Consider the following 20786-nt stretch of genomic DNA (forward strand, 5'->3'; position numbering starts at 1 on the left):
AATGTGGAAGGTAGTTAAGTGTATGGTAATATTATAAATGGCATATTTATTAAAAAAAATATATATAGTAGTTTTCTTAGTGTTCTGGTATGTATGTGTGTGTGTGTGTGTGTGTGTGTGTATATATATATATATATATTTGCAATTAGTTTTTATAAATAACTAGTTGTGCGTAAAAAGACATAAAGAGATAAGAGAACTTGGCAAGATGACCAAGTGGTGGAGAAGGAGAAGGAGAAGGGGAGTGAGTGTGTGTGTGTGGCCGGCAGGCGAGGAGGTGGTGGCGCAGGGCTCGCTGGGCGGGCTGCAAGTGCTGGACCTCACGCCCGAGTGCCGGCGCCACCAGAGGATCCTCAGCCTGGGCAAGGACCCCCTGGCCGAGCGAGACCTCAACGCGGAGCTCTACGCGCTGGGGCAGCACGGCTCGCCGGCGGGCGGCCAGCGCGAGGCCTTCAGCTTCACCGTCCGGCGGTCCCTGGTCAGCGAGTCGGGTGGGTTGGCTCCCGCAGAGCTTCGGGGAAAAACAAGATATCCGAGCGGGATCTGTTTACATGAAAACACTTAGGGTCAAAAAGTATTTCTGAATTCGAATTAAAATTTTCAACTGTATTTTTTAGAAGAGTTAAAATGGCTGAAAGGCGTGTTTTCAGAGTGATTTTTAGGCATTAAACAACCCGTACAGATTCTTCAAAGCACTTAAGGGATTTTATTACACTATTACCTTAATTTCTATGCCATTTAATGCTACGGTCACCGCTCAAATTTCACAGTTGTCCTATGCACGACGAGAAGACTGTGCGACAGTTCACAGCCTTGCGCATAGGGGTGATGCCGCACTAGAAGCACCAGCAAGCGTCGCACTTAACACAGATACACCTCTGACTAGACGGGCTCCTTAAACATGCAGTTTATAGTCTGGAACATCCTTTAATCTGGTAAAAATCATGCTTTTCGCATTGAGATTTTTAAGGTGGATTTGGCGGGTGACCATAGCCACTAGGTCACATTACTGTAATACTGGCATTTTAAATTTGCTGAAAGTTGATTGCTTCAGTACAGTGTTTACTGTTTTCTAGAGGGTTAAATTAAAATTTTAATGAATACATTTCTGTAATAATTTTTTGGAGAACACCAATACTCATCTCTAATCTTCTATAGAACTTCTTATTACAATTTTTGAAGTACAACTACTTTGCTGAAGGGGCTACAATATTCCAGCGTTACAAAAATTTCTATCACATGTGGGTAATAGTTAGGTACGTGGTGTGGGAACAGGTGGAGGAGGAGATGGCAGGGGAGGGATAAAAGTGATGCAGCATACTTGTACAGTTGCATTCTTGCATACTGTACACTTGAATACCGTATTAACTTGCAAATGAGTCGCCCCTTTGTTTGGGTAGTACCCTTAATTTTGGGTGAAAGAAACTTACTTTCTCATGGTAAGAGTCACCCTTGAATATGTCTCCAGTAGAATACATGTAAAATTTTAATGGTCCCATTTCCTTCCTTTATGGCCCTTACCCCTCTCACCTAAATACTATCTAATCTAACAAAAAATGCAAAGGAAAAGTGTTTCCCTTCCCCTATCATTTTTTTACTCATCGCCTTCCCTAAGAGAGAAAAGACCGCCGCCGTTCTTCAATAATAACAAGCACACTCTTTACAGCAGTTTTGTCATGAATGAAATGTTGCAGTGGAAAGTGTAGGAAATCTCACGCTAAAACAATGTTCGGACACAGTTGCATCACAAAAACCTGTCAAGATAGAAACGTGATGTTTGAGTTCGGTACCAGTTCACAGACATTTAATGGCCACACATGCACATGCACACGCACATGCACACTCTCCCCCCCCCTTCTCTCTGGCTGGTTTATTTTTAGATTCCCCCTCTTGCCGAGCGCCCCAGCCCAGCGGCAGACAGCCACATCACTTGCGGGCGCCGGCCGAGGTAGCCACACGACAGGCAGCAGATGTAGCTTGACAGCACAGTTCATGATGCTTTACACTCACTGCTCAGATATTTCAATTAAATTATTTATATTTACTCGTGACATATTTATTAAAACCAAACACAAGGCTAGTTATTTAAGCACATAGTCAACCAAAACAGTGCAATGTTAATTTTTTATTTTACCCAAAATAAAAAATTTGCATGTGGAACGCAGTACATTTTATTAAACAAAAAATCGCCATAAAATCTGTTACCCATTTGTGTATAAATACAGTACTTGTACAATAGGACAAATTGCTTATAATTTTTTTTTTACGACCTTGGCCATAGAGAATTATGTTTCCTATACCTAATACTATAGCAAGCAAGAAGTGTCACTTCTGTCACATGTAGGCTCCACGCGCACATTTTTTCTAAATACAACAGTACTGTATGTCAATATTTATTTGACATTATTGACCACATTGGTTATATTCTATATAGCGTTCAATAATACTGCAAAATCGATAGTCTGGCATAAGGCAGGGACGTAGCCATGGGCTAGGTCCTTGTGTTCCGGCCCCTCCCTTTCAATCCTTAGTGGGCTAAAAGAGTGTATTTCCGCCCCCAATATAGCACGACATGCCCCATACATGGAAGTGGCAGGTATTCTGAAGTAGATTGTGTTTAATCCCGGTTTGCACACGTGTTACTGTGAGCATGTCTTCATACAAACTGGACATGTGTATTTCACAATCAGTTGAAGAAAAAAGTATGTATTAAAAACAATTAAATAAAAAAGAAAAACACGCATGATCAGTTTTCATTTCTCAAGCAAAATCATTACTAAAAAATGTTTGTAAACGTTGGAGTTCTAAAAGTGTACTGAGATTTGAATGTGACAATAAATTTTATTTGAAAATTCAATTATGAAGAAAACTTACCCATAAAAAATTTAGTAGTGTATATACTGGCCCCCCTCCTTCACATGATCCTGGCCACCTCCCTGATAGGGGTGGTGATTGTGCCTGATTATAATGACCTTTCACTGTATTTAGTTTTAAAAACATGTGATGCTTAAGGAGAAATAAAGGATTGAAAGAAAAATAATTGAGTTTGAAAATTTTAAAATCCAAACTCTAACACTTCTTTACTTAATTGTTTAGATTTGTGTTGTTTTACTTTGCAGAAACTATCAAATAAAATTTTTTTCCACCTAGCTACAGTGTCCTCAAAGGGTTGTTAATCACTGCATGTAACATATGAGAGTGGGGTGGGGGAAGGATGAATTGTTTATATCTTAACCATGTAAGTATACATAAATTATTGTTTTTTAAAATTAAGTCCAAAGGGTTGAATGTATATTAAAAATCTAAGTTTCTGTGCACTTGATCATATTTTATTTTATTCAGGCTCTTTAAATTTAGAATTTGATTCATGGGGTGAATTTAAGGCTCTTTTAATTTTTTTTTATCCTGTGGCTTTGGTATAATCAATTTGGTGCCAATTACAGTCTGTTTGGTCTGAAGTTTAGTGTAATTAATACAGTGGATGACTATTTTTTGCAGACATTCCAGAAATTAAACTTCGGATGGCCTCTGTGTGGTATACACATTCTGGTCTTTTCATCAACGAATTGCAGTCTTGTGCGTCGGAATTCAAGCAGTACCTTGCTAATCTGGCTAGGTCCATCAAGACAGCTGCCACAGAAATGGCATTGGGCCTCGTTCATGCCAGGTATGTTGTGCTTTGTAGCATGGTTGTAGGTATTGTGAAAGTTATTGTTGTTACGGCTGGAAAATAGGTTTGTACTGGCATCAGTTTTTAAATGAGGATTGAAATAGTTTTCTTGTTGAGTGCATATTATGTCACAGTTTCAATGCTGATGGGTGAAAGTATATAATGTTATCATGATTTATGTTTGAAAGATCATTGAGTTTAAGGGGAATAAAGAGGTTGTATTGTAAAATACATATCCTGTAGGAGCTGTAGGTCCTGGCTTCAAGTTAAAAACTGTACATGGAAGGGTTAAGTCATATTTTCTTCCACTGAACAGTCTCATATTCAAATCATGACCGATAGAACACTGTTTTTCTTCCCGTTAATGTTACATGACCTTGCACATTCCTCAGGCTGAATTAAACTGTTGAACTACAGTATATTTCTCAGATAGAGTAACTGCCTTTATTAAACGTGTCTATGTTTACTGTGTGCCAGGCATAAGCAATGTAAGGATCTGGATTTTAACTGTTTTGAAATAAATAATTAATAATCTCTGGAGGCCAACTGAGTCTGATGTAATGGCTTAGTCTTAGTCTTAACCACCAATTAAGTTTTAGTTTTCTTGCTAATGTTTCATATTGGTTGGTGCAAGGGCCCTACAATGTGCAGAGGGTAGAAAAAAAAGTGATTTAACTACTGTTCAAGATATGTAAGTGATGTCTGAGTATGAAACGCATTTAAGAGTACCCTGAGGGTGGATTTAGTTTTTTAAATGTATTTTCAATAGTGGAAATGGTTAAAATGTGTGTTTTCAGATAAATACATATTTAGGCATTATACACCCAGTCCAGGTTCTTGAATACACTCATGGGACTTGCCTTACACCTTTGTATTCATTTCACTCCCATATAATGTTATGTTTACTGCTCATTTTAATAGTTGCCGTATGCATGATGGGAAGACTGTGCGCTAGGTCAGAGCCTTGCACTTAAGGGTGATACCGCGCTAGAAGCACCGGTGAGTGTCGCACATATCATCCCACCACACTAACACAGATACACCCCTGACTAGGCGGCTGCTTAAAATCTTAATGGCAGTGACATCATTGGAGGCTCTAACACACAACAGCGAAGAACATTGGGAAAGAGATCGCCCAGGGTTTTTATAGTAAATAAAAAGTGCCACAATTTGCCTGGGGAGATAAGGTGTGAACCTAGGTACTTTGGAATGAAAGTAAATTTTTATCCCATCATGCTGCGTCACTCCATTACTCGATAATTTAAGATGTTACAGACCATTTCATAATATAAAATGAGTTGCCATATGACAGTTTTATAATTTTAGCAATGAACACATTATTAACTTTTTAGACCTAGGAGTTAGTATGTAGATGATAATGGTCACTAAAAGTTTGCGACAAACTAGAAAAGGCAACAATCAAAAATTTTATTTTAGGTATAAAATTTGGCCATTATACATAATACCCTGTCATTCCTTATAGCATAGCGTAATGCAAAATATGATTTGTAATGCAATTGTAGGTGAACATTTTAAGTTAGAGATGTTAGACAAGGTATGTACAGTTAAAAATAATCATGAAAGTTACATAAAATAATAAAATAATTTATAGCAGCATTTTGCTGAGTTACATTTTGTTTTTGGATCACTCAATTTAATTTGTAGTCTTATATTTATGTATTGCATATACTGTATTTACCTGCATATGTGTCACACATTTTATGCCGATTTTTTGTTTGACAACATGTTCTGTGACCCTTGTGTGCATTTTTTCCATTTTGGGTATAAAAAAAAATTAATATTGCACTGTGTGGTTGAAAATGTGCATAAAAAACTAGCCTGTGTTGGCTTTTAGTAAATATTTTGCGAGTAAGTATAAATTGTTTAATTAAATTAGTTCAGCAATGCATGTAAAACATAATGAACTGTGTTATTAACAAGTGTGTGCCACCTGTCAGGCAGCTACCCGGCCACCGGTAAGTGATGCGGCTGTCTGCTGCTTGGCTGGCGCTCGGCAGAGACTGAGAAAGAGGAGGGGGTTGTGCATGCCTGTGTGTTTGAGTGCTCATGCAGCAGTGTTTATGGTTCTCCCTCCCCCTCTCATTGTTGTAAATGTCTGTGAACTGTCACAGCACCCAACCATATCCAAACATTATTTTTTATGTGAGATTTCACACACTTTCTACAGCAACATTTCATGAAAAACTGCTGAAAAGGACGTTATTTTATTTTTATAGGAAGAACAGGGTGCCCTATCTTCTCTCTTGGGGAAGGAGACAGATAAAAAGAAAATACAATGGATGGGAAGGGAAACCCGAGTATAAAGAATATTATTCTTGGGCCATAAAGGATGAAAAGAGGAGAGATGAAGAACTAACGCAGCCGGTGCATGTTTCTTGTGGGGGCAATAAGCTGAGACATGGACCATAAAGACTTCACTTGTATTCTACTGGAGACAGATATATGGTGCTACCGACATCCAAGAGTAACCCTCATAGTGAAAATGTTAAGATTTTGCCCAAAATTATAGATTGACCCATACGCAGGCGTCCGTCTGGGAGTAAATACAGTAGTTGAAAACTGTCCACTTAATCGTGTGAATATTGTATCTGGAAGGGTTTTAGCGGCAAATATTAGACCTTTTTGGTATTATTTTTAATTTCACTTGTAATGTATGATAAACTGTGTGGTATAAAAGTTGTTGCTGATGAGGAGGAGCGTGTGCGTGCGGGCAGGGCGGAGGCGCTGGCCCAGAGCCTGCACCGCAGCTCCCGCCTGGCCACCCCCCTCGCCGGGGACCGCCGCCGCAGCTGGAGCCTCTCCTGGGAGCCCCAGGAGGGGGCGGCGTCCAGCACGCGCAACAACACCCCGCACGCCCCCAGCAGCCCCGGCGCGGAGGAGGAGCTCCTCCACCTCTCCCACTTCAGGTACACTTCAACACTTTCCATCCTTATTCACAATGTGTGGCTTTCGATTGGCCCTGAGGGCCGGGGTGTGACGTAGGGAGGGCTGGGGTTCCAAGAATCACGGGCGCTTCCAGGAATTCCAGCCGGCCTACGTGACTAGGACCGACCTCGTCTTGGTGGGAGAGGGGTAGGCAGGAGGAGGCGGAAGGGCAGGCGGTGCTGGGTGAGGAGAGGGAGGCTGCGCGCGCACCCGCTCGGCCAGGCTTGAGAGGGGTAGGCGAGGGGTGGCGGCCGGTAGGAGTGTGCGCGCGCACTTGCCTGGTTACCATGGCAACCCAGATGCGGCGCGGTCGCCTTGGCAACGAGTGGCCGGACGGTGACAGCTGTCACGGCCGACTGTGTCGGCGGTTCGCACACGTGTTTAGGAAGAGAGGGGCTGACAGCTTCGAGATTACAGACGTGCGCGGCACGTCACACGTCAGTAGATTTTCCAAGACCATGACATAATGTCTGAGGGCAGTATTATTACAGTCATAGTTTTTCCAAAAATAATTCCTTACTAAATTGCAATGACTTGACAAGGAAAACTATTTGTATAAGCTAGTCACTGTTAATGTGAGGGATTCTACAAAAGTGTATGGAATAATGTAATAAATATAAATTTAAACAATTAAAAAAAAATTGGAAAATTACTGCTTAAAAACTGTTTAAACTACGATGGTGTGAAGATGTTCCTATATTGCTCCTTTAAATCTATGGTAGTTTTTGAAACATGATGAGTAGGGAAATTGCAATCGCAATATACTTGAAAAATAATTTGAATTGTGATGATTTGAAGTAGGTGATATTTTCAAATCTTTTTAGTCTTTTTCACGAATGTCTACACAAGTAAACTTATGTTATGTTTTCAGATCTTTTCCATCGAACAATTCTCGAAAGTGGTGCATTGTAGACCAAAAAAATTTATTGAATAAAAGTTGCTTGAAATATATTTTTGAACAAAAATTATATCACTAACCATTTTAATTTTGCTTACAAATGAAAAAAAAATGCAAAACAATTTTCGAATTTATTCAATATATATGTTTTGGTACTAACTCTATGAAAATAATTTACATTCATTGAAATTAATATATTAAAAGATTATGTTTTTTAATCTGTTTTGGTTTTCATGTGATTTTTGGTTGCATTTTAGTGCTTTATGGGTTATTAACTTGCATTTAGGTGTAACATGGTGTAGTGATATTTTTTGCGGTGTTGTTTCGGGTTGACCACAATCTCCCTGCGATATGGAAAGGGTTTGTACCGCAGGCTGGACCTGGAGCTGGCGACGCCCGTGGTGGTGCTGCCCCGCTCGGCCACCAGCGCCCAGGTGCTGGTGGCGCACCTGGGCAAGATCCGGGTCAGCAACTGCCTGCCGTCGTCGCCCGGTTGCGAGGAGCCGTGGAGCCTGCAGCGCCACCAGCGCTACAGCGTCGAGGTCCGCGACATGAACCTCTTCTCTCTCGACACGCTGCTCAACGCCGCGCCCGCCCAGTCCCAGTGAGTGCACCCTCTCTTCCTGCTGGGGGCTCCAGGGGAATCAAAGGCTCAACATTAACTTTTGAATACATTAATTACATGAGCCGAAGTCACCTCCCTCCAGCACTGCCTGGCACACGTCCTTAGAAGAACCTGAGCGCCTCGCTATCACTTTGTTTTTAATTCCTTCTTACCTCGTCCATTCTTCTGTTGCGATTGCGGCTGACCTCTTGACGAGGCGGAGGCGAGTCACCGTAACTTCTCCGGAGCTCCGTCGTCTCATCCTCCCCGTAAAGCCCCTGTTTTGGGCGGGTCCGCGGCAGTTTCGACATTTCTCGTTCACTACCCCACTTCCGCAACAGTGGCCGGCCTCGCGACGAAGCGCTGTCCCGCTGTTTTGTGCTGACAACGCTGTTGTGCTGACGCCTGTGTTGATGCTGACGTTACAAGGCCTGCTCGCCCGTGTGCGCATGTTCTCACCAAGAAAAATATTGTATGAATAAAAATTAACTAATTAAGGCACTTAGAAATGAAAATTTCAAAAAATTGTAGAACTGCAGTCCAGCATTTTATATATTAATAATTTTTGTCTTGAAAGTGTTGCAACAAAATAATATTTTTTAATGTATTTTAACCAATACAATTGGCCCCTAGGTAACATAAATGTTTGGTTTTAAGCTTTTAATGTGTGCTATCTGTTACCACTACTCATATATCGTAACGAATATATCTGCCACCTGGAAGGTATTATGTGGTCATTACTAAATATTGATGGAATTAAAACAGTGATGATAATGAGAATGATTATCATTGGGTGCCACACATTTTTACCTATATTCATGAAATATATGTAGATAAGCCAAAAACTATTCGGGTATCAAAATTAAAATACTTTTTTTTTTAAATTTTTTTTATTTTTCTGAATCTTGGTACCACTGGTGAACGTAAACTAAAATTGATGTAGTGGTAATTAAATTATGCTTATGGCATGACAATTTTTCACATATCTGTGACAGTTACCAAATTTACGAAACTGCTCATGAGTTGTAGTGCAATTTTGATGTTATTTCAATCCATAAAGAAAGATCACAAAAAACTTAAAATGAGCTGGTGCTTGACTGCAACTGATTACATTATTTTATTTTAAAATGATTCAACTACTATAGTGTGAGCTAAACCATTTGTTAGCTGCCAGCACAGTTGTGAAGAGATTGAATAAATAGGTCGTAGGGGGAATAAGGGAAAGGAATACGTATTAGTGGGGAGTGGCCAAAGAGGTTAAATCATATTTTTGGAGACTGCATTACTCTTTCAGAGCTGTACCCATTCAAAATAAAATATGTTGGCTATGTAGTGCTTATTGAGTTGTAGTAGATACATCCACCAGTGTCATTATGATGATTAATGTTTCAGAAAAGTTTATGTGTAACCGGATTGTCCCAAGTTGGCACCATTTGGTTCCATAGGGCTCTGGCCTATCATTGGGCTTTTCCAGTTCGTTCCAAGCAATGTGTTTCCATCAAACCATGGACCCCGGCTCGCAAGACGTTTGGTGCTTACTGTATACTAGCCTAAAGATGAACCAACCTCTGCATACATATCTGTGGATGCGAGAAATGAAAATCCCGATTTTCGTATCTCCATTACACCATTTACTTACAGTCTTACATTTCCATCTTTTAAACACACTAATTAATTATTTTTTTTTAATTTTTGCTATACAAAATGGCAAAATTAAAACCGTTAGGTTTCCAATGGTCGTATTATTTTCAATGCAATTCAGCACGTTGATTGCTGGATGCCTGCAGTAATAAAAAAAATATTCTCATTCTAACAATGCAATAGATTTTAGTTTGAAATTAAAGGTATAATGTCAACTACATTTAAGAATTGTCGTTTTGAGAAATATGAAATGAAATATGAACATTAAGAAACAAGATAAGAAAGAACTGGGAAAAGAGATATAAATTTTTTCTTGGCAAAAAAAAATTGCTGTACATCATACATGTAAAAAAAAAATGAAATAATAATTTTCCATGTTGAATTTTTTGCCTGAGCTTTGCTCTACGAGGGAGAAATGTGGCTGGGTCTACGTGGATGGAATAGGCTCTCAGGAACTGAAGTGATGAGCTGTCATTCTAGCCAGTCTGAAGAGTGCGTGATGGTGGGAGGAACATGGATCCTGCCGGGTGTCAAACCTGTTGCCTTGGTGGGAGGCGAGTGATGTTACCACTCAACCACCGGGGCCATCCTTTCTTTATAAGTAGATACATGGTTTTATTTTTAGTCCAATTTCGTTTTTAAAACAGAGGATTTTGGTGTTTCTGTTTTTATTTTTATAAAAGCTTTTTTGTAAGTTTTACCCCACCAAAATAGGGGTAAAAGTTTTATGCGGCATTTTTATGGTAAAATAATTTCTTGATAAATTGGTGTAATACAGATGCATTCAGAACAATAAAAATAAAATTGTGGAAATTTATGGTTTACAATTATATTTACTCAATAAGAGATGCACAATTAAATAAATTAAATTAATTTTTTCTGATCCAGGCACTTTGTTACGATTTTGTGAACGGAAATAACAACTTTTCTTGAATTTCAAACGTTAAAATTTTTTTAAAATTTGAATTAAGTTTTGGTTAAATGTTACTTAATTACGTTATATAACTTGCATTACACTGCTTTATGGTGCATTAACTTGCAGTTCAGTGTTGAGTGGCCTTTTGACATTTTTTTCGGTGTTATTTCAGTTTTATCTCAATTTACCATATAATCTTGTCCATATTTATAAGATTTCAGCCTACATAAATATTTGAATAAAAACCATCTCATTTGTTATGTGGTACAATTGTTCAAATAAAAAATTAATAACAATTTTATGTGATTTTTCAAAGTGTTATATCTAAACTAGCTTTGCTGCAAATTCAAAAATTTTAAACCAGTTTTACTCTCTGATTGTGCTTAACTTGCATAGTACTTTTTTTTCTGCTGTTGAAAGGTAGTCTGGAGGGTTCTCTCCTAAGCATATATGCTAAGGCTGCTTGAGTGGTGGGATCACTTGCCTTCCACCAAAACAACATGAGTTATTCTAGTTCCTGATGGGGTCAAACCAAAATTTTTGGCAATCGGAAACATATTTAATAGGGACAAGATTACATGGTAATTTCAATAAAACCGAAACAGCACTGAAAAGCATAACATCGAAATGCAAGTTAACACACCATAAAGTAGTGAAATGAAAATTATACTGTGGTATTAAGTAGCACCTGACCAAAACTTAATTCAAATCATAAAAATAATAATATTTTAATGTTTTAAATGCAAGGGATTTCTTTACCGGACAAAATATTCTACAAGAACGCACGGATCAGAAAAATTTATTTAGTTTGATTTATTTTGCATCTCTTATTGAATCACTTTTAAAACCACAAACGCTCGCTGATTTGTTTTTATTCTGTTTTAGACCAATTTATTACAAACTACTTTATCACAAAAATGCAGCATAAAATTTTATTGCTATGTATTTTGGTTGAGTATTACAAAACAGCTTTTATAAAAATAAAAACATTGACACTGAAATCTTCTGTTTTAAAAATGAAATTGGACTAAAAATTAAACCATTAAGTCTTGTCTCTAATAGTTACCCAGTGCGCAGCGGAATTGCCGGTACTACTGGTGTCTGATGCTGCCCCGGCAGGCCGGCGGCGGAGAGCGCGCCCGTGCCAGCGGAGCGGCTGTACTCGTGCGTGAGGCACGGCAAGCCCGTGCTCCACGACACGGAGGTGCAGCTGGTGGTGGACCGCGCCGTAGGGCACGGCGTCCCAGGCGTCCTGCTGGGGGGGGACTACCTGGACGCGGAGCAGGAGGAGACGCTTCAGGTGCGTGTGTACACACTTCGCTTTCAACAAGTACACGGCCTCACCCCCGATAATGGTTAGGAGCACTCAAGTTATTGCGACAAATTCATAATTAAATATTTACAACCAACATTATTATCTCACTATTTGAGCTTGGCAGCAGGTGGGCATGGCACCACGTGGAGGGAATCCTCAGGTGGTTGTTGACGTCACGTGGAGGTTCGTCTGCTCAGGCGACGGCATCTTGGTTCTAATTTAGGAAGCACAACCTGCGGACGAATGGGTCCCCCCTTGGTAAGGGAGGATGCAAGAGGACGGGTGTGTGCGGGCAGGTGTCCGAAAGGCAGTAAACACCAGAATAAGCAAAACAGAAATAGCGAAAATTACTTTATATTGTTACTATCAATAAGGCTGATGCAACCACACAACAAGAGTAACAGTCAGGGAACCCATATAATGTTCCCTTTCTTCGCTAGTGTACATATGAGTTTATAATAATCTTTGCAATCAATTGACATAGGGTACAAGCAAATTTAAATATGAGTTTATCTCTGTTTTTGGTTAATAACGGGGACAAGCAAAATTAACGTCCTTATATAATATGAAAATCGCCAATACTCTCTATATATGCACAAGACATTCCTTTAAAAAAATTATTTTAGGGACAACTGTGTGTGATGTAATAAGAATACTTCTAATAAAATCGGGGTATATATTATAAATAATATCACATTTTTTTAGTAATTGCCACTGTATATTTAATTACTGGAAAAACAATAGAAATATATCACTACAAGAGAACATACGTCTTTTACACAAAAGAAACAGTGTTTGAATTCGCCGACTAGTACTACATATACCTAAAGTATTTTATTAACACATAAATATTGCTATAAGCATAGGTAATGCCTATAACTTTTTTTCATTACAGTGGTATCCAAGATGGCAGACATGCTACATAACAAATTAAGCATAATATGACTATACTGGGCTAGTACTATAAAAAATAAACATGGCTGTCCTCTAGTGTGTGTTTTGAATGTGGCGCCTACTACTATAGTCATAGAGTACTGGCTGCCGAAATAATTTTTTTATTTTCAAACTTGAAAACCAATGACTATAATGGGAAAAAAGATGGCGGTCTGGTATGCTCTGCTACAAGATGGCGGCTTACAGCAATCGATTTTCATATATAAAATTAATTTATTTTCAAAGTTGGCTGTTCTGGATACTTCCTAGCAGCTGAAATTATTTTTTTTTCCAATTTTGACGAAAAAAAAGATGCCGGCGACCTAGCAGCCAACAATATATTTGAAATTTCCCGCCTAGTACTATAAAAAAATAGACATGGCGGCCGCCTAGCAACTGACACTATATTTTTAATTTTCCGCCTATAACTTTAAAAAAATTAACATGGCGGACTACATACGGTTTTTAAAACTTCCACAACACAAAAAAAATTTTATAAGCATATATACAACATTTTAAATTATTATTTCCAACTGGCCTCATGGCCGTGTAGTTAGCGTTACTGACTACCAATCCAAAGGTTGACGGATCGAATCCCTGCCGCCGCGATACCTTCCATTTTTGTACTTGTAAAAATAAATGCTGCGCGCGACACTAGCGCTCCCTAGCTTCCTAAATTAGAACCAAGATGCCGTCGCCCGAGCAGACGACGCTCCACGTGACGTCAACATCCACCTGAGGATTCCCTCCACGTGGCTCCCGGCCACGTGGTGCCACGCCCGCCTGTTTGATTGTTTACTGTGTCACAGTAGTCCTTCGCTCCCCCTACTAATAACCCAAAGTCTCCTGTTTTGGAAATGAAGCCGTGCTAGCAGCTGGTTGTCGAGGCAGGCGGGTGTGTGCGCAGGTGTCGGGCGGCGTGGTGTCGGCCCTGAAGGTGTCGCTGTCCCGCCGGCAGTACGAGCAGCTGCTGGACACGGCCTGCACGCTGCTGGCGGAGGTCTGCCCCCCCGCGGAGGCCCTGGTGTCCGGGGAGCGCCGGCTCGAGGGCATCCGGGAGGAGGGGGAGGCGTCGGAGCCCGTCCGGGACCCGGGGCTACTCGCCCGCCACCGCTTCTCCGTCAGAGGTAGGGCCAGTCCGATCCTCCAGCACCTGGCTATCCTGTTGCACCTTTGACATGTAACACACAAGTAAAATACAATACTTATTGATTATGGAAACTTAGTTTGTGAAACAAACGTTTATAGGGTTGAATCTTTCAACACCATAGGTAATATTTTTATTTCTTGTATCTTATTTTTATTTTAGACCTTTGAGACCTAGATTTTGATTTGAGGGGTGTGTTAGAGGTACTCTTTGGAATTCTAATTGAAAATTTGGATTAGGGTAAAATGGGATTCGACCCATCACTAATAAAACCCGATACTGATCCAATTACGGGAATATTTATTTAACAAAATCGATTTATTATACGTATTTTGTAAATAATCACAGATAAAGTCTCTCTAAATTCAACATTTTTAAGTTAAAATTACCATAGTAAAAATCTTTCTTAAAATCATTTTTGTGAATGATAAAAATAATTATTTTACAGCATAAAATTTGTGCTTAGCACAATACAAAGAATACCAATGATTAATTAAAATATATATATATATATATATTCAAGTGTAGCCTTAAATTACAGAAAAATTACATTAAAAGTGGCCTATGAAACTATAAACTATTAAAAAGAAAAGATGTGATATCTGAATGCATGAAATTGTAATTTTTTTCATGTCTATCAGTTTTTAGGTGTGTTTTCTCAGTTCGGATGAAAGTCAAAGATAAAGATCTTAATCTTAGACGAGAAGTCCAAGGCGATGATCACATAAATATTTCATTATATAACAAAAATAAAACCATTGATATAACTTTTTAGTGTGCACATAGGTGTCTCTCTTTCTGGTTAGGTGGAACAATTGTCTGGACATTACATTCTTTTTCTATTGATAGGCAGTCATGGGTGCAGAAACCACATGTGATTCGTGTCAAGTAATGAAGTTGAAAAACAATTTTCTTATATTTATCAAGCTCGGCATTATATTAAATATTTCTACGTTATATTCATGTCTGGGTTCTGTATTGTACATGAGAACACATGTATTTGCTTGTCACTGAGGTCAGGTGTTACACGTCTCGGGCGAGTGCTGACAGACTCGCTCAAATTGTTATTTGGTTGCTTTCTGAAAGATGATGACTTTTGTACTGCAGTGAAAAAAATTTTTTTGTATGCTGTTTACTGTTTTAAAAGAGACTGTGTTTATCACCTGTACTGACGAAAGTGACGCCAGAGAAACTCTTTAGTAAATACAGTGAAACCAGAAGGAAGACACTAATGTTGGAAGTGTTACACTGTCTTTTGATGACTAAATTTAACATTGAATTTTCCTGTACTTTTTGTCTTAAGGTATGGTTTATTTATTAAGTTTCTACTGAATATGAAGTGTTGCAGACAGTAATTTTAATTTAGTTATGTATTAATAGGGACGAGATTATATGGTAAATAAGTAGTTTTTAACCAAAACTTAATTCAAATCATAAAAAAAAAGTTATGTTTTAATATTTGAAATTCAAAGAATTTCATTTCAGGACAAAACATTGCACCAAAGTACATGGACCAGAAAAATTAATGTAATTTGTTTTATTGTGCATTTCATGTTGAATCACTTATAAACCACAAATGCTCACTTATTTATTTTTAATGTGTTTTAGGCCAATTTATTACAAATTATTTTATCATAAAACTGTAGCATATATATTTTACCACAGTTTTAGTGTCTCTATAAAAATAAAAAGAATATTGATATCTTCTGTTTTAAAAACCAAATTCGACTAAAAATAAAACCATAAAATCTTGTCTTTACCTATTAAGTTTTAAATGTTAAATAATGTGAAGGAATTTTGATATGAACTACAAAGAAAAAGGGAAATACCAGCTGTATAAACTTTCATACTGATTTTAATGTTTTTTTGTGCCTGTACTTGAACTGTAGAATAGTTTTTTCTCTGTCACGATGGGTGTTTTGATGTCACTAATTGGTAGTCCTGCTGCAGTGTTGTTTGAGCTGCCGAAACTGACGGTGGAGCTGCGGAGCGACGTGGGCCGGGGGGAGCAGGGTCTGGTGGACCTCACCCTGCAGGACTTCAGAGTCCAGTACGACAAGTCTCATCAGCACGAGACAAACATTCAGGTACAACCCACACCTCTCTGGCCAGCTCAAAATTGTTCTGAATTGCACGTACAAAAACACACTTGAAGAATTTGTTGAGTTTGAAAATACTGTTCAAGTTTAGTAGAAAAGTTACTCGAAATGATTCATGATTAAAATAAAGACTCTCGAGATAAGCACAAAGGCCGCCATCTTTCGACCACAAACTGTTCCAGATTGTACGCGAAAACATAAAAAAAAAAAATTTGTTGATTTGAGTCAACGACGTTAAACTGCTACCGAAATGTCAGCTGAAACGATTATTCATTACCGCTATTAAATCCCATGATTTCACATTAACTCATGGTACAATGCAAATACTTCCTTACTTGGATGATAATGAAAGGACTCTTAATAAATACAGTTAACTATCAATAACTTTTGATATTTATTTTGCTCATAAAATAGAGGATATGTATTTCCCTCATCAGAACAAGCATAAGTATTTGAACTTTATAAAGCCATCATAGTTGTCTGAATGGTATATGAAGCCTGCTCTTTGGGAATGAATGTCTACGGTCTAGATAAGTGTTACTGAACCTGCAGTCTGCAAGCCACTTGCGAGTTAGAGGGAATTTTTAGTTTTTTTGTTTTTTTTTTCTTGAATTATTTACAATATAAAATAAAATAAAATAATTTTACTTACACCATTCATTGTCTTTTAGATGTGTTTCATAACTGATATATGAAAACTCTCTTAGTTAAGTTTCATTTCTCAAAAGGGCTACTGATGCAAGAAAATACCGTATATACTCGTGTATAGCGCGCCCTTTTTTCCCCTCAAGTAAAGGAAAAAAATAAGGATGCGCGCTATACACGGGAAAAAAATTTTTGGGGGGGGGGGGGGAGGAGTGGAAGTCTTTAACTGCCGGTTGACGGGTGACGTTTCTGGCCAGCCCCCACACATACGCACAAGCAACAAGGCCTCTCTTTCACACACACACGCACGCACACACGCACACACACACACACACGCACACACACACGCGCGCGCGCAAGCTCGCACATCATGGTCTCTTGTTTATTTTTAGACCTCCCCCCTTTACAGAAAGCCAGCTCAGAAGCTAGTAAAAAGAGAGAGAGAGAAAGAGAGAATGTTGTCAACAGTTCCCCCCCCCCCCCCCCCTCCTGCAACTTCTTCGCTTCCTCCATTCCTCACCGGTGAGTCATCAAGTTCTCCGCGCCAGCTTAGCAACGTAGTGCGGCACGCCTCCCTCCCTTCCTTCCTTCCACGTACCAGTTGTGACGATATAGCGCTTCATTATCTTCCGTTTAGACAGCAGAGTTTATGTATTTTCCTGACGCATCACCACACATCAATTTAAATAATCAGGTACCACAAAATGTTAGTAAAATTTATTTATGGGGGAAAAAAAAAAATTTCAATTTTTTTTTTCTTTGGAATTAGTTGCAAAAATCGTGGTGCGCGCTATACACGAGGGCGCGCTATACACGAGTAAATACGGTATTACCTCCTGAGTTCCAGTACTCAAAAGGGCTGCTGATGGATAGTAAAATATCGTATTTAAATTTCATTATCCAAATGAGCCTTATAATAAAATAATGGAAAGTTAATTAATATTTATAAAATTTTTTCTAGTAAAGTAAATTAATATTCTAAAAAAATAATAATAGTACTGTCAGTGTCAGCATATAAAACATTTTTCAATATTTTTTTAGTATATTTGGTATAATGGCATCTTGGTTTAATTTAAATGTTCTTAAATTATTTTCAAAAAAAAAAATAGATAGCATATCTAAAGAAATATTATGAAACATGTTTTATTTACAGGATACTAATGTTATTAATTAGTGGTGCACCGATGCGGATACCGATGAATCGTAATCGGCGATTATGGGTACTTACCGATTAATCGTAATCGGCGATTATCTTAACGATTACTTTGCCGATTATCTACGTCCCGGCGTAATTAAGTAGGTTTTTACCGTGTAATATTTTGTTACACATTTTAGGACGATATACGGTAATATTCGTATATATTAAAAAATTCATCTAACTCCGTCATATCAAGATTACAGATATTTCGTTAAGTTTAATAAATCTCATTGCCTCGAACAATAAAAAATACATTTTTCCTACACGTTTATTTATGTTTTGTCTTTTGTTCTGTCTTTTGTTTAGTGGCCTTGTACATTACCTATAGCCAGAGACGTAAAATAAATGGCACGCAAACAAAATACCACAAGCAGTTGCAGTGAATTCTATGAGAATCGATCTTTTCGAGTCGTAGTAGCGGTTCAAAATCGTGGTTCCGATACATTTCAGAGTTTATCACTGTATTTTACAAACTCGTTATGGGCGTCTTTGGTAACATTATCCGTTGTTGTGTTATTTGTATGTGACGTGAAAAGTGAAAAAGTATTTATAATTTTATACATTCAGTCAACATTAATAAAATCACGTGTGCTAGAATTGGTTTGAGTCATTTTTATATAATTTTAGTGAGATGGCGACTAGGGAGAAAAAAGTGAAGTGTGGAAACATTTTTCTATAAACTCCAGTGAACAAAATATAGCAACATGTTTACATTGTTAACCGGTAATTTCTCGATGCAACCTTATGTGATAGTCGATAATAATGCTAGTTTTCCGCAACAAAAACTTACCCACTGTAAATAACAATTATTAGACTGTAGTTCAAGTTGTTTACAATAACAAATATAAATAGAAGTTAATTTAATTTACACTTTGCAATGACTTAATAGTGTATTTTATATATTTTTATACTGTTGTTATAACTGTATCCTCAATTTTACCTAATCTTGTTATTAAATTCACATGGGAATAAAAAATTTTGTGTGCATTATTACACTTAAAAAAATTTGTTTATATAATCGGTAACTGAATCGGTATCTGCCGATTATTGCTGTCATAATCGGTAATCGAATCGGTAATCGGTAAAGTCATATCGGTGCACCACTATTATTAATGTTACTTTTGTTTTGCAAAATAGCAAATAGCATTTTAAATGTGGCGCTCCCTACAAGTAGTTGCTAGTACTGTAAGATATACTTTGAAAGCATCTATTCTGTAGGTATTTATTTCTTTATATCCCACCTGGTTTGGTGGCTAGTAGCTAAGGTCTGTGCCTGCCAAATGAAAGATGACTTGCATCCCTTGGTCCGGACCCGAGCCACCACACACAATATTTTTATCAAAAAACAACACCAGCAATCTCACATCAGTTAAACATACCTTCAACGTTGTGAACCCACTCACTGTTTTGTCAGCAGCTTATGAGAATAACAACGCCACGTGACACCTGTTGTGGCTCTTCGCCATGTGCTATTAACAACCTGTGGAGCAACAACCTGTTGCTATGTTAAGCAATACATCCCCACCTTGCCACTGTCCTAGTACTCTCTACATCTCCCTGTCCATGATGGTGAAGCCATCTGCCGCATTCTTAAATAGTACTTTCATGAACCTAACGACCTGTAGACATGCCCGAGAGAGGCAAAGCTGGCAACATTGTTGGAATCATTTAAATGTTTCTTTGATATGAAATATAATTTTGGTACATATAAATAACCCAATTTTAGTAGTCTCCAATTTCAGACACAGATCTTTAGTAAAGCAATGTTCCAGAAAACTATGTAACTAGGTGTTTGCCAGAGTGTGAACACAGTCTTTAATACCCAGTTTGATTCCGAAAGTGTTAAGACTGGCGGTGTGTCGGTTCTACTTATTTTCCCGGTTCTTGGTTCAGTTTGGCTCTGGGTTCACAAGTACATAATAAGGTGGGCGGGGATAAATAGCAACTGTTCTTTCACGTAAAGAGGAAGTTTGAAAAGCTTGTGCGTGTGACGCCAGTGCGGAGGTAAGTTGTGGGCGTGGCCTTCGACAACTTGGTTACTGCGGAAGGTTTAGCTGTATACAGCATTGAGATCTCTGAAAGGATTGCAGACTTTTGATTTTTTTTTTTAATAGCGAGGGGTTGGAAGAGTTGTGTATTGAGTAATAGGGAGGGGCCTGACAAATGGTTTTGCCTCCGGTCCCTTGATTCCTCCGGGCGGTGCTCGCGAGCTGTGCGGTACAGGTCGCGAGTCACTCGGCTGTGAGTGCGAGGCCAGGCGGATGTCCGTGTCCGCAGCGGCACGCCCTTCTTCCAGCTCCATTCAGTTTGGATGTTGTTTAATTGTTGTTGCTCTGGGGGACGGGGGCAGATCTCGCTGCACTCGCTGCTGATGGAGGACCTGCTGCGGGAGCGGGACTCGAGGCACCGCTACATCGTGGTGTCGGCGGTGGCGGCGCCGGAGCGGCGTGCGGGGGCCGTGGTGTCGGCGTCCTGCCCCGACCTGGCCTGCCACCGGCCGGCCTGCCAGCTGCGCGGGTCCCTGCCCGACCACCTGGGGGCCCACGCTGCCGGTCAGTGCCATCGCACATTTCAACACAACAGCACTTTACAGGAGTACAAGGAAAATTAAAAGGGAGTACCCTCGTTTATCGCGTAATCGTCGCACCGATATTTTAGGCCGTCAAAATTGGGATAGAAATAACTTCACGCATAAACGTCGCATGTTGTTTTTGGTCCCGCTATTAGATGCGGAGCGCTCTTTGTGAGTATCCTTTCCATGTAAAACGATGTAT

The 20786-nt window shown here is 39.0% G+C and overlaps 1 protein-coding gene across 1 annotated transcript in view; it reads left to right on the top strand.

Annotated features, from left to right (window-relative positions):
• Positions 1-20786, top strand: part of LOC134536562 (intermembrane lipid transfer protein Vps13D) — a 416290-nt gene that overhangs the window by 80629 nt on the left and 314875 nt on the right. The window contains exons 18-25 of the mRNA XM_063376313.1: positions 270-491; positions 3499-3667; positions 6406-6597; positions 7888-8118; positions 11795-11975; positions 13831-14050; positions 16021-16157; positions 20363-20564. Coding sequence (XP_063232383.1) covers positions 270-491; positions 3499-3667; positions 6406-6597; positions 7888-8118; positions 11795-11975; positions 13831-14050; positions 16021-16157; positions 20363-20564 — 1554 coding nt within the window. The remainder of the gene's footprint in view (positions 1-269; positions 492-3498; positions 3668-6405; positions 6598-7887; positions 8119-11794; positions 11976-13830; positions 14051-16020; positions 16158-20362; positions 20565-20786) is intronic.

Source organism: Bacillus rossius, chromosome 11 (genome assembly GCF_032445375.1).
Source record: "Bacillus rossius redtenbacheri isolate Brsri chromosome 11, Brsri_v3, whole genome shotgun sequence".
NCBI classification, from domain to species: Eukaryota; Metazoa; Arthropoda; class Insecta; order Phasmatodea; family Bacillidae; genus Bacillus; species Bacillus rossius.